Consider the following 14,223-nt stretch of genomic DNA (forward strand, 5'->3'; position numbering starts at 1 on the left):
GTATGAGACAAATGCAGGGCTCTTATCAGTGGCAGCAGCTACTCCTGGGACTATCAACCCAGAGCCTGGAAATTTAAAAAGCACCTATCTGAACTTCCAGGAACCAGGATGGCAGAGTGAACCCCAGCTGCTCCATTTCCCCCTGCCCCGACCCTGAAAACACAGAAATTATTGCCCCAGAGCAAAATTTTAAAATAGTGAAAGCTTGGGAGTCCTAGAGGAAGGGCGTGGCTAAGGCCCTGCCTCAAAATGAGTAAAAGACAGATTGCAAAGACAGACTCTAGAATCCTATTATTGTAAGAAGAAGGAACCAAATTCAGAAGGAGACAGCATTGACTCCACACCCACAGCTGAAGCCTCAACAGGAAATATGAACTGGTCTCAAGCCCAGAAAGCTTAGAAGCTTAAAGAACTTTAGAAGAGCTCAAGCTCAAGAAGGACTTTGAAAACCAAATTAGAGAGGTAGAAGATAAAATGACTAATTCTTTTAAAATCGAAATTGCAAAAATAGAAAAACATTTCAATGAAGAAAGCAGCTTCTTAAAAAGAAAAATGTGTGAACTAAAAATGAAATCTGAACATATGGAAAAGGAGCTTCAAAAACTGAGGAAAATAATTCGCTAAAAATTAGAATCAACCAAATTGAAGCTAATGACTTTATGAAGCACCAAGAATCAGTTAAACAAAATATCAAGAATGAAAAATTAGAAAAAGAGGTAAAATATCTCAATGGAAAAACAACTGACCTGGAAAACAGATCCAGGAGAGATAATCTAAGAATTATAGGTCTACCAGAAAATCATGATGAAAAAATGAGTCTGGACAACATCTTCCAAGAGCTCATCAAGGAAAACTGCCCTGAGATCCTAGAACTAGAGGATAAAATAAAAATCAAGAGAATGCACTGGACATGTCCTGAAAGAGATCCCAAATTGAAAACTCCATGATAATGTTGTAGCCAAATTCCAGAAATATCAGGTAAAGGAGAAAATGCTGCAAGCAGCCAGAAAGAAACAATTTAAATATCACAGAACTACAGTGAGGATCACACAGGATCTGGCAACTTCTATATTAAAAGATTGGAGGGACTGGAATATGATATTTCACAAGGCAAAAGAGCTCAGGTTACAACCAAGGATCAGCTATCCAGCGAAACTGAGCATAATCTTTCAGGCAAGTAGATGGTCATTCAATGATATAAGGGACTTCCAGACCTTCCTGATGAAAAATCTCAGAGGAGCAGAAGTTGGAAGTGACAGCAGGGATTGTGGAATTCTCCTCTTGGCCCAGTGTAAGGAGAGCCCTGAATGAAGAGGACCATGAAGGCTGGAGGTGACTTCCCCCTCTGGAAAATGGAAGAATTGAACTTTTGGACTCACAGGCTACTCCCAGCTGCCAAGCAGTGGCTCTAGGCCCTCTGCTTAGTAATACTGCGCTTTCTGGTTTTCCTCATGATCTTTTGTGGGCTGGTCTGGGAGCCCACCCACAGGGATGGCCCAAATGCCAAGTACTTCCCTTTGCCATTATCTCTGCCTGGAGTTACCTTTTCTAGCAGGAAACTTTTGTAACACATTAATAAAGAAGGCATTAGGGTCAGCTAGGTGGCACCAGCCCTGGAGTCAGGAGGACCTGAGTTCAAATCTGGCCTCAGACACTTGACACTTAACTAGCTGTGTGACCTTAGGCAAGTCACTTAACCCCAACTGCCCTGCCTTCCTCACTAAAAAAAAAAGACATTAGTCTGGCTATACATTTTGGGTCTGGTCTGGCATACATTGGCTTACTTTCTCTCATGACTCTTTGCTGGCTTATGGGGAGAAGAGCCTTCAAGGGCCTCCTTTGGTTGAGCAGAACTCATATACCTGTGGCTTTGGGGCCAGTCAGGTGCCATTCATGCTGCTGTGCTGACCCTTGGAAGGAGTAGCCTTTGCTGTAGACTTGTTGCCAAATCCCTTTCTCAGTTGCCTTAACTCTAATGAGTGCTTTGTGCTTCCCAGGCTGCTTCCTTTCCCTCAAATGCTGTGACGGAGGACATATACACCAATGGGTCTGCTGCACCGGCTAGTCCTGGACTTGGCCAAGAGAGCCACTGTGAGCCAAGGAAAGTCCGCTTCATTCAGTTTGAGAAAGTCACTGAAGAGCCCATGGTGAGCTGGTTGGCGACCTTCCCTTTGCCCTCCACCTTTCCTTCCCCCTCCCCCTTTTCCTGTCCCTCCTCTTCTCCCTTTCCCTCTCCATTTCCCTCCTTTCTCCCTTCTCTTTCCCCCTCTCCTCCCCTTCATCCCCCCTTTCTCTCTCCCCTCTCCCTCCTATCTTCCTCCTTCTTCCCCCAGCATAGACAAAATTTAGATGGAGTATGGTGAGTGAGAACCTTGAGCTGGAACTTATGGCCTTTCCTCACCCTCCAATATATGCTCACGGGCCCCTTCTTGCTGGGGAATATCCCTGGGCTGGAAACAGGAAACTTCAGAAAGGTGCTTGCCCAGTCACTGAATATGTTCCCCAAGAAACTCTATTAAGTCAGGAGGCCTGTTGTGGTATAGTAGAGAGAACACTGGCCAAGGAATTTCGAGACTTGGCTCTGAGGCCTGGTTTAGCCAACATCTCAGCTTTAGTCTCCCCATCCTTAAAATGGAGCCCATCGTTTTACAACAGCTCCTCTAGGTAGTCTGGTAATGGTAATATGCTGGTTTTGAAAAAGTGAAAGTGGGGACAAGTTTGACACAACAACACAGCATATCTTCCCTTGTTTCTTCCAGGGAATTACTCTGAAGCTGAATGATAAACAATCTTGCATGGTGGCCAGAATTCTCCATGGAGGAATGATTCACAGACAAGGTAGCTTTTGGTGCTGACCTAGGAGTGCCCTTCTCTGGTGCTGGGGAGGGAACGTCCTCATTGCCTGGTGGGGGATCCCAGGGAAACATTTGCAGCCCCCACACCTAACAATGAGAGTTGTGCCAAGGTGATCTTCAGCAGCCCAGTCCACCAGTGTGCCTTGTCCATCCTGTGGCAGTACTGTGCACCAGGCACTGTGCTGATTTAAGCGCTGGGGAGACAGTGAAAGGCAAAGGCAAAATCCATGCCCTCAGGGACATTACAATCGAATGAAATGTGCCAAGTGTTGTGTGGAACGCAAAGATATCTACAAGTGATCCCTGACTCAAGCTTAGCAGCTGGAAAAGAAGTTTTACAAACCTGAAATGATTCACAAACAATAAAAGGTTGTGACCCACCCTGGCTGATCTGGATTCAAGTCCAGCCCCTGATGCTTAAAGGCCATGTGACTGTAGACAAGTCATTTCAACTCTCAGTGCTCTAGAGCTCTGTGGGACTCTCCTTTGTGGGGCAGCCAGCCACTGGGCTACAAAGGGAGACACAGGAAGAACAAAAACAAGTAATTGAGTGCTAAGGTGTGGCCCAGAGGAAAAACTCTGGGATTCTAAGACTGCAGAGAACAGTTGAAGCTTAATGGAGATGAAGCTTGAGCTGGGCCTAAGAGGGTGTGAAGGATGTAGGTGGACAGAGAGAGGATAGGGGAGCTTGTACCCTAGAAAGGGAGCAGCTCTGATGCTGGGGGGCACCTCCTGTGGCTTAGATAGACCTTAGACTGAGTCCCTGTGTCCCCAGCATCTGCTTTGGAGCATAGCCTGGGCTGGGAGGGGGTACTGCCTTGCCCAGGGGTCACTCAGCCAAGATATGAGTGTTTCCAAATGGAAACATGAGGCTGAACTTCTTGACTTCCTGCCTCCAAGGCCCACCCCTTTTCTCTTGCCTTGATTTCCCCAGGTGTGTCTTTGGCTTTCCCCCCTTTCCTACTGCCCTCCACACCAATTTCCCATCTTTTGCCTCCTCACAGAAAATCTCCTGACTATGTATGATGGGCACTAAGAATGCCAGTTACTCTACAAAGGTGCTTTTCTTAGAGAAAATCTTGTCTTCCAGCATCATCTTTTTTTGCTCTTGAATTTGGCAAGATGCCAGGGTGCTCACAGGATTCAGGAGTGCATGGTTGATCCCTTTCCTATTTCTCTCTCCTTCCTTATCAGCTCATGCGCCACACAGAGATGAGGTGCTGGCTTCAGGTACTACAATTCCAGGAGAGTGGGAGGACTTTTGCCTCCATGTGGAAGAAGAGGCCTATGTGCTATCTGTTGGGTAGGGGTAGGGTTGGGAATGGAAGAGCTGAAAGTCTTGTCCCTTGCATTGCCCCCTCTGGTGCCCACACAGCATTATTTCTGGAGTGGGTGGGAGGTTGAGTTGTTTCTCTGAAGATCTCCTCTCCTCAGTTCATTTTCTCTCCCTGGCAGGCTCCCTTCACGTTGGAGATGAGATCTTGGAAATCAATGGCATGAGTGTGACCAACCACTCTGTTGATCATTTGCAGAAGGTGATGGTAGGTATGGGGTGGGGGGTGGCTAGCGCCCAGCATTCCTAGGCCCACCCTGGCTTTGGGGGCCCATCAAGCGGAGCGGGTGCCTCCTGAAGGTGGAGCTCACTTACCTTTTCTTGGTGTGTATAAAATGAGGAGGGAAGCACCACCTGCTACTGATTTCACTGAGGGGCACTAAGGATCACTGACCAATGGATCACAAGACTGCATCAGCCCATCCCCTCCAGGAGGCACAGGCAGCACCCACAGTGCATGGTATAGTTAGTGGTCGACAGCTTGGGGGGGACCATCTCTTTGTTTCTTCTGTTCCACCTGAAGACACTGAGAGACTCAAAACCAAATCAATCTATGTTAATCATTCCTACATCTGCTCTGTGTTTCCTCTCCCTTTGTCCCCTAGAAAGAAACCAAAGGAACGATCTCATTGAAAGTGATTCCTAACCAGCAGAGCCGTCTCCCTGCTCTCCAGGTAGGTGCCTACACATTCTCTGGAAGCCTTTTTTCACACTAGTACCTTGAGCCCCTTGAGTGTTGCTTGTGGCAAACCTGGGACTGTATTAGACAAGACGGATGTGGAGGTGCTGAGGGGAAGGCCTCTGGCCATCTCTATTCCCTAGAAGGGCCATTAGCACAGGCCTCAGCCCAGGAAGGCTCTTTGGAGCCAGAGGGCCCTGGACTGCTGAGGACTCTTCCTCACTTCAGGGGCCGGAACAGCCTCCTGTACAGTGACAGACAACTTGACCTTCCCTTCATCACGGCCTTATGTTTATATAGTGCTCAGAGCTATGTATGTGTGTGTGGGTGAATATGTACCTGCTATCTTCTTTGAGTGTCACAAGAGTGGGGTGTGGGGAGAGAGAGGGAGGTACTTCTTTTGTTGTTCAGTTGTTTTAAATTATATCCGACTCTTTGTGACCCCATTTGGGGTTTTCTTGGCAAAGATCCTGGAGTGATTTGCCATTTCCTTTTCTAGTTCATTTTATAGATGAGGAAACTGAGGAAAACAGGGTGAAGTAACTTGTCCAGGGCCATAGTGTCTGAGGCAGGATTTGAACTCAGTTTTTCCTGACTCAAGACTTAGCATTCTAGCCACTGCACCACCTAGCTGCCCAGAGGCACTTCCATCATTCCCATTTTGCAGTGGAGGAAATGGAGTCTCAGAGAGCCAGAGTGATTTGCTCAGGTTCAGCTTATAGGACTGACAGGATTGTTGTGCGCTGGGAAGGGAAGGAACTGGAGAAGTTGCAGTGGTGGTGTTGGTATGCATGCCTAGAGGAGGGGAGAGAAGATGGGACTATTGGGTTTGGCTGGGTTTAAGCACTGGGTTTCTTCCATGAGTTACCCGGGGGTTCTCAGGGAGACTCCTACCGTGTTTCCCTGATAGTAAGACACTGTCTTATTAATTTTTTTGGACAGAAAAACACCAGAGGGCTTATTTTCAGGGGAGGGCTTATTTTAATGAACATTGACAGCAATTTTAATAAACAGGTAAATGTGAACAAAAAAATGTACCAGCAAGCAAATCACTGGGGAAGAACAGGATGACGCGCTCACTGCTGCAGCTCTGATTGGATGCAGCTCGGAGTGAGGCGTGCGTTTCACCGGGGGGGGGGGGGGACGGTGCATACAGAGGGTACCGTAATGTAGCGTGTAGTGCAGGGGATCACCTTCACTACAGTAGCAATCTCAATAGGGCTTATTTTCGGGGGGAGGGCTTATTTTAGAAGAATCTTACACAGTAAGGGGAGGGCTTATTTTCGGGATAGGTCTTTATTATCGGGGAAACACGGTACCCTAAGCACAGTAACTCCTGATATCAGCTCCCTTGGGTCAATCAATATAAATTTAGTAAGCATCTGCCATGCTTAAGCACCAGGACTACAAAGACAAAAATGAATTAGTCCCTACCCTCAAGGAGCTTATACTAGATCCATTCCCTTTGGGAATAATTGGTCAGTGACTTGCCATCCACTGGAATGAGGAAAAGAGATGTGGATTGGGGTTGTCTTCAATGCTTGTAGCATCTGGGCCCCAGTTTCCTAATCTGTAAAACAAGAAGGTTAGTAGACAAGATACCGTCTCTGACCGTAGTGACAATTAGTGCCATCTGAACAGCAGCTCATTGTGTTTTTTACAGAAATGTACCTTTATTTCAGGTGGTAATCAGATTCAACTGAAGCACCATACCTTTTCCCCCAGACTACCCTTTTCTTGTGTAGATCAAGGCAGTCCCTCTGCCAATTCCCATGGTCACGATTGACTAGAATCACAGAAGTGACTTGAGTTGGTTTGTCTGACCACCTCAGAGATATCACAGTGTGGGGGGTGGTAGATGGTGGGGAGTGGGTAGCAGGTGAGACTTGGAATCCAGGAAATCTGGATTCACATTCTGCTTCTCACACTTAGCTTCACTGCCTTTGGTGAAGCATATAGGAAGTCTTGGCTTCAGTTTCCTTATTTGTAAAATCAAGGAGTTAGCCAAGATAGTCTTTAAAGTCCCCACCAGTCCTAAATGTGTGATACTCTGCATTGTGCATTTCTGTGACTAGGGAGCATTTATTAAGTGCTGGGGATTCTCCTAGGCCCTAGACACAGGAAAAACCACAACAATTCTGCACTCAAGAAGTTTCCTGTTTACTCAAGGAAACACGTACACAGAAAAAGAAATATAAATGTGTACAGATTGTTTGGGGGAAGAGGTGTTGTAAGATCGTGAAGGGTGTTTGTAAAGGAGAAGGCCCTTCCCTCCTCCCCCTTTTTGGGGGTTTGATTGGGCAGAAGGATTTCTCAAGACCTCATGAGTTGGGGGCTGGAGGAGGGCACAGTGAGATTGTAGGAAGAGAGATGGCCTGTAAGGAAAGACAACCAAAGAGGTGAACTCAGACCATAAGCATCATTTCAGGCTTGATATGAGCAAAGCATATGGCGGGACCTTGGATCTCAGCCTGCCTAGATGTTGGGTGGGGGTACTGGGGATCCTGGGAGAAGGAGCTCACAGAGACTTGGATGCCAGAGGCCTGGGATGTGGAGGCTGTCTTGCTTGACAAGTCTGTTACTGGTCCTCTCAGCCTTCCCTGCCTTTGGCAGACCTACAGATCCAGCTGCTTTCCTCCCTCCCACCAACCTCAAATCTCTGTCTCTCCTCAGTGGTTTGTCTCTACCTCTAAGGTGTTTCTGTAGACAACACAATCAGACACTATGTCCTTGCTACCATTGGGATCAGAGAGGACATATTGGCAAGGCCCTCCTTTTACTGAGACTCTGAGAGAGAGCCTGCCTAGAGTCACACGGGCACCAAAGGGTGAAGTGAGTGAGGATTCTTGAATTCAAACCAGGTCCTGAAGACCAACTCCCTTCTCAGTTTGGTTGAATTTGGGCCATACTAGTTTGACTGTGTGTACATATGCATATGTATGTATGTGTATATGTGTGTGAATATGTATGAGTGTGTGTGTCTGTGTGTGTTCCTAACTATGTTGACACAGATCTGATTATGTAGACCACTTACACCTATTCTTCGGGGAAGAAAACTAATCCATTCCTGTCTCCCCAGACTCTGTCCTGGGCCCTCTTCTCTCTGTATTCTCTCCGAGGGGTTGCATCCATACCCATGGCCACAATCTCTCTCTACAGATGTTCCTAATCTATTTCCCCTTTCAGTCCCACATAGCCAACTGCCTGCTGGACAGCTCTACCGAAATATCTTTTTGGCACCACTTCCCCTCATCTTCCTCATTAAACTTGCCTTTCTCCCAACACCTCCATTTTTGTTGGCAACACCAACATCTTCCCAGTCCCTTAGACTTGGAAGCTCAGCATTGTTCTTGGCTTTTCTAGCTCCCTCACCCCCACGTCCACCCAGGTGCTAAATCTTGTCTGACCTTTCTTCCCTTTGTCCCCTCCTACCTCTCACATGGCTGCCTGCTTAGTTCAGCTTAGTTCAGACCTTCACATCCTCTTAGTTTCACTACTGCAACAGCCTCCTCACCGACTTCCAACCTCAAAACTTGAGGCGTTTGGGACTTCTTCACTGTGACCTTGCTAAACAGTCTGAGAGTTTTATAGCCAAAAAATTAATCCTATGGCCAGTTTGGTGATAATCCTCTCCAGACTTAAGTGGACTGATCCTGGGACAAGAGAAAGTCTTTGAGAATGGAAGGTCCTCTCCATGACATGATGTGACGCTGCCAAATCCTCCTTCTTAAAGCCCAGATCTGATAGCAATTCTCCCTGACTCAAGAGTCCAACTTCTTGGGATGTTATTTTTTTTTCCTAAATCATTTCAGCTTTAATAGCCTACAACATTGATTAAAAAGATGTGGCACCTTTAGGCTTTTCCATTTTAGGTTGATTGTTACCAAGTACAGAGAGGAACACAGGCAACTTGAGACTGGATTCTAAGAAGCAAGTGTACAAAAAGGAGTAATTTAAAAGTTGTGAGAATGGGTTAAGAGAGTCGAAGATTTGAGCTTTTCCTGAATGAGGACTCGTAGATGTAAGAAAAGGTCCTTGGGCCAGAGTCCTTGGTGGCTGCCACTGTTTGGTGGGTTGGTAATTCATAGGACCAATCGTGCTTGTTGGGTCATGAGAACCTTGAATCTCTTTTTGATAGTGATATGGTGTCTTGAGTCCTTGTCATCTGGAGAGAATTTGGCTGGGTAAGCTGAACAGGTCTATTGTCCTGCAGGATCTGTTTTCTTTAGGGTGTAGAGCTGGTCCCCTTGCTTGTTGAGATAATACTGTAGAAACATCGAGGCCGAGCACTGGCCCTGAAGTCAGGAGGACCTGGGTTCAGTTCTGGCCTCAGACACAACACAAAAACTAGCTGTGTGACCTTGGGCAAGTCACTTAACCCCAATTGCCTTCCAAAAAGCAAAAGAAAAAAATTAAATAAAAAGAAACATCAAGGCCAATTCACTTTGAAATCTTGATACACCATGGAAAGACTCAGGCTACAAATATGCTTTCACCTCTTCCTTGACCCAGAAGACTCCAACAACAGCCATGGAAGGCTGAGCCTCTTAGGATGTTATTTAAGGCCTTCATCAGCTGAGCTCTAAACTGCTTGTTTCATATGATTGTCTTAAAGGCACTTTATGTTCCTCTTCCAAGCAAACTGACAGGCTGCTCCCCAGACCTGGCCTACCCTCTTTTCCCCTTGGGTACACTGAGGCTGGCCATTGCCTTGCAAGTATTTCTCATTGTTTGAGTGCCGCCTCCTGTGGGAAGCCTTTCTAAAGGAAAGGTGTGGGCCCTGAATGGAAGGGGGCTGGCTTACCGGGATAACTTAGGGAACAAGTCATTGAATGTCCTTGGGAGCTCCCCACACACCCCTGTTCCCCAAGTAGCAGGCAGCTAGCTGCCTTCTTTTGGCCTGGGCACACTCACTTAAAAATTCCATCCCCTCCCCTGTCCAGAGATGCCTTTCAGCTGCCTTTGGTTAGCACCCAGCCCACCTCTATGGGGTGCGTGGCTGGAATGGAACTCTGTGGGCCCCTTGAGTAGCTGGATTAACACCAGATTGAGGCAGCTAGATGGGGCAGTGATCTGAAGATCAGGAGTTCGAAACTGGCCTCAGATGCTTAACTATCTGTAGCCTTGGGCAAGTAACTTCATCTCTGCTTGCCTCAGTTTTCTCATCTATAAAATAAGAATAATAATAGCACCTACCTTGCCCTTACTGGGCACAAGGGACCACAGCTTTTATCTGCACACATTCTCTTCCATGTGAGGACTTTGTTCCTGGGGTTTTCTCCCCATGATTTCCTGAACTGGCTCAGCCTTTCCTAACCTCTCCTAGAAAGAGCTACTCTCCCCCACTTCCCAGCCCCCACAGGACTGTGGGACCTTTGCTTGGCCTCACTGTCTCTCCTTCCAGGCAGTGGGCAGCTGTCCTCTCCCTTTGCTGCCCCTTTTCTGGGCTTGGGATTCTGCTTGCCCACTTGGATTTCTCCTATCCACCTGATCCTCTGATGTATCTAATCCATTGCCAGGTTTTTTCTGTTTTCAGAAACTGATTCCAAGACCAGATTTAGGCCTTTGGGTAGTGTCAAGTAGTGTCTCCAGGGTGTTACTGTGGCCCTCCCTCCTGTGAGTTCCCTGATGAGGAAGCTGATGATTCAAGAATTGGACCCATACTTCTCACTTTCATAAGCATCCGGGAAGGGAGATCCTGCTTAGTAAAGCTGTAAAAATTGAACTTAGCCCATGGGCCCAGGACCAGTGCAGTGGATGGAGCCGGCTTGGGTGAGGCCTGTGGAAAAGCCCATAGTGAGTTTTCTAAGCTTTCCATTCAGATACAAGAAAGGAGTCCAGAAGGCTCCTGTGTTCCCTAAAGCCCTTCTACCATGCATTAGTACAGCTGAAAGGCCCCTATGACTCCTACTCTAGTCCAGATTCTTGTCATCTCTCACCTGGGCTATGGTACCAAGCCTCCTCATTGGCCTCTCTGCCTCCAGTCTTTCCCCCTCTCAAATGCAGGCTCCATAGATTCCCGAAGTGATCTTCCCAAACCACAGATCCGACCACATCCCTCAGCAGACCCCAGGAGCTCTTTCTTACCTCTGAGATGAAAAGCACAGGAATGCTCCCTGTGTATCCTCTTCTGTCTGAGCCCTGCGGGCCCACGTACAAGTGGCTTCTTCTTAGCTCTTCTAGCTTCCTGCAAAGCTCAACACAAGCAGGCCTTCCTAGGCAAGGCTTGTTCTGATTGTCCTCCCAATTGCCAATACCCTCTGCAATGAAATCAGTGGGGAGTTGATCGACCTTTATGAAGCACCTACTATATGCCAAGCATTGGGAATGAAAAGAAAGGTAAAAGATAGTCCCTGCTGTCAGGGAGCTCGCAGTATAATGAGGAGACAACACCCAAACAACCCATACCAACAAGCTGTAGTCATAGAGGGGATAGATTGTAAATAACCAACAGAGGGAAGGCATTAGCATTAAAGGGCATCAGGAAGAGTTTCTTGGAAAACATGGGATTTAAAACCAGGAGGAAGTGAGAAAGGCAGGGGGCACAGCCAGGGAAAAAGCCTCAAGTTGGGAGATGAAGAGTCTTGTCCCAAGAAAGCAAGGAGGTCAGTATCCCTGTAGCATAGGGGGTATTGGGGATATGTAAGGTGTAAAAAGACTAGAAAGGTAGGAGGGGACCAAGTTCTGAAGGACTTTGAACACTAGAGAATTTCACCTTTGGTCTTGGAGTTGATAGGGAGCCACTGGAGTTTATTAATTGGGGGAACAGGGAATGGATGTGGTTAGACAAGCTCCTTAGGAAGATCACTTTGACAAGTGGGGGAGGAGAGCCTCAGGCAGGCAGATTCACCCAGGAATGAGGTGATGAGGGCCTGCAGCAGGGTGGTGGCAGGGTCAGAGGAGAGATGTCAGAAAGACAAAGTTTACAGATTAGATCTGGGGAGGAATGATGGCCTAGGAAGACACCTAGATTGGGAGCCTGGGGGATGGGGAGGATAGCAGCCCCTTGGCTAGGCAGGAATGGGGAAAGTGCAGGTGGGGACGGCTTCAGGGGAAAGAGTTGGAGATGTTGATGGGACATTGCTTGCATCTGTGTACATTCTCTCCAATAATGATAGTATAATGTTTGCAGATTTGCAACATACATTCCAGATGGTTTTTGTCTTTACTTGGAAGGTATGTGTTATTATCCTGATTTTACCAAAGAGAAAAAAACCCTAGGGTCCCACAGCTACTAGGTATCTGAGGCAGCATTAGAATTTAGGTCTTCCTGACTCCAAGTCCAATACTCTGTGCTAAACCAGACTGCCTTGACATTGTGGGAGCATATAGAACCTGCTCTGTGACATTGTGGGAGCGTATACAACCTACTATGTGACATTGTAGGAGTGTATAAAACCTATTATGTGACATTGTGGGAGTGTATAAAACCTACTATGTGACATTGTGGGAGTATACAGAACCTACTATGTGCTGTGCTAAGAGTTTTACAAATCTCATCTCATTTGATCCTCACAGCAACTCTGGGAAGTAGGTGGTTATAACCCTATTTAACAGGTGAGAAAACAGGGAGACAGTGGTTCAGGGACTTGCCCAGGGTTACCCAGCTAGTGAGTATCTGAAGCTCCAGTATCTGAAGCATATAGCTCATTACTAGGCACAGAATAAGGACTTAATAAATGCTGCCATCCCCTGTGTCATGTTGGTTAAGCACAGTACAATTGAAGCTGGTCCAAAGTGGTTCTGTATCTGTATCTAGCACTATGGGATGGGAGAGGCAGGAGTGGGGTGGGGGAGGTGGTCAAGATAGTCCAGGATCTGAGCTCTAGAGCTCCCTTCCAGGCTATCTGGTCCAACCTCCTCATTTTACCCAGAAAGGTCAAGTGATTTGCCCAAAGTTGACAGGTAGTGAGTTGCAGGGTCGAGATTTGAACTCAGGTCCTGTGACCCCCAGGTTTGGTGTTCTAATCAGTTTTGTCCTTTTAGGAGCCAAGATGGGGACAGTCCAGAGGTAGGAAGCCTTGTTTGAGGCCAGATTAGGAGGCTGAGAGGGCTGATCAGGGCAGAGAGAGGGGCTGCTAGACTGGGGATCAGCCAGGAAGATGGCTCCCAGGTGGCATGTTACAGCTGGATGGTGGCAAGAAGACTAGGCTTCTCCTCCCCTTGTGAGCTGTTCCTCCCTGGCTCTGGCCCAGGATGGGAATTTCCCAGACTGATGAAAGTCTGTAAACTGAAGAGGCTGTGACCAGGGCCAAGTAGTCATTGGCCTATGCCAGTGAAGCTAGGTTCCAGTAGGGATAGACACATGACACATAGACACTCCCATAAGGAGCTGGCATTCTCTTGGAGGGTGTAATGCCATGCATGAGCAGCTTTCCAGAAAAATGCTACTGTGAACTGCTTTTAAGGTTCTGATTACACAGTATAGTGAACACTCTATTCCATAACAAATCAGAGCAAAACATTCACAGAAAATCAAGGTACAGCATTCACAATGTTACAACTTATTACAGAAAATCACAATATAGTATTCACAACAACTTATCATTAAAATGGCCACATAGTTTTCACCAAAGTAGTCACAATATTTAGCACAAAGAACAATCATCTCAAAGTACAGTAGTCAAAGTCTTCCACTCATGGGGCACACACTAAATTAACTCAATCAGTCACTTATTCAGCAGTCACTAAGTACAATCATTAGAAAATACACAAACCCTCCACCCCTTAGGTCACTAGTAAACTATAATTCCCTAATTACTCAGTACCCAAGGAGAGGTCTTTTCATCTTGACTTGGGGTCTGTTCTCAGATTCCCTGGATCCCCTTCCATGGTCCCAGACTCTTCCTAGATTCACCAGACTAGATTCACTAGATTCACCTGGGTTCAATGGCAGACAGCTCCCAGTTCCTTGACCAGCTCTCTGGGCAGGTCCTGCTCCACACTGGAGTTCACCAGGTGTGGTCCATGTCAGACCCTTCACCATTTCTGCTCCAGGGAATTCAAGGCTCAACCAAGCTGCAAGCAAACAATGTCTCAGCATCCTGGTCATGCTTCAGTCACCTGGGCTTCTGGCTCTGGGCTCCTGGGATCCTGCTCAGAAGAGGCTCCACCACCACAAGTTCTCAGGACTCAGTTCTCCATTCTTTCTGTAGCTGCTCTGCCACCAGATCTCAGTCTCAAGGAAATTCTGACTGTGCCTCTCTGGGGCTTTTCTTATATACACTGTATTACCTATTTCCTTCAGCCAACCCCTTCCTGTGAAGTCAGTTAACAGGAGACAGACAGGAGTTCATACCTTCTGTTCCCCCAATCAGAGGCTTGATCAGTTACTAAGTGCTAAGTACCTGCTACTT

General features: G+C 47.0%; 1 protein-coding gene and 1 pseudogene across 1 annotated transcript in view; one reads left to right on the forward strand and one right to left on the reverse strand.

The window, feature by feature from the left end:
* MPP1 (MAGUK p55 scaffold protein 1) overlaps window positions 1–14,223 on the forward strand; it is an 84,087-nt gene that overhangs the window by 28,085 nt on the left and 41,779 nt on the right. Inside the window, exons 2-5 of the mRNA XM_069063751.1 lie at window positions 1,998–2,147; window positions 2,760–2,838; window positions 4,311–4,396; window positions 4,794–4,862. Coding sequence (XP_068919852.1) covers window positions 1,998–2,147; window positions 2,760–2,838; window positions 4,311–4,396; window positions 4,794–4,862 — 384 coding nt within the window. The remainder of the gene's footprint in view (window positions 1–1,997; window positions 2,148–2,759; window positions 2,839–4,310; window positions 4,397–4,793; window positions 4,863–14,223) is intronic.
* On the reverse strand, window positions 8,653–9,248 carry LOC138142631 (H/ACA ribonucleoprotein complex subunit 3 pseudogene; annotated as a pseudogene).

Source organism: Petaurus breviceps, unplaced genomic scaffold, assembly GCF_028583685.1.
Source record: "Petaurus breviceps papuanus isolate PSGF00001 unplaced genomic scaffold, PetGlider_PUasm1.0 90601, whole genome shotgun sequence".
Classification (NCBI taxonomy): domain Eukaryota; kingdom Metazoa; phylum Chordata; class Mammalia; order Diprotodontia; family Petauridae; genus Petaurus; species Petaurus breviceps.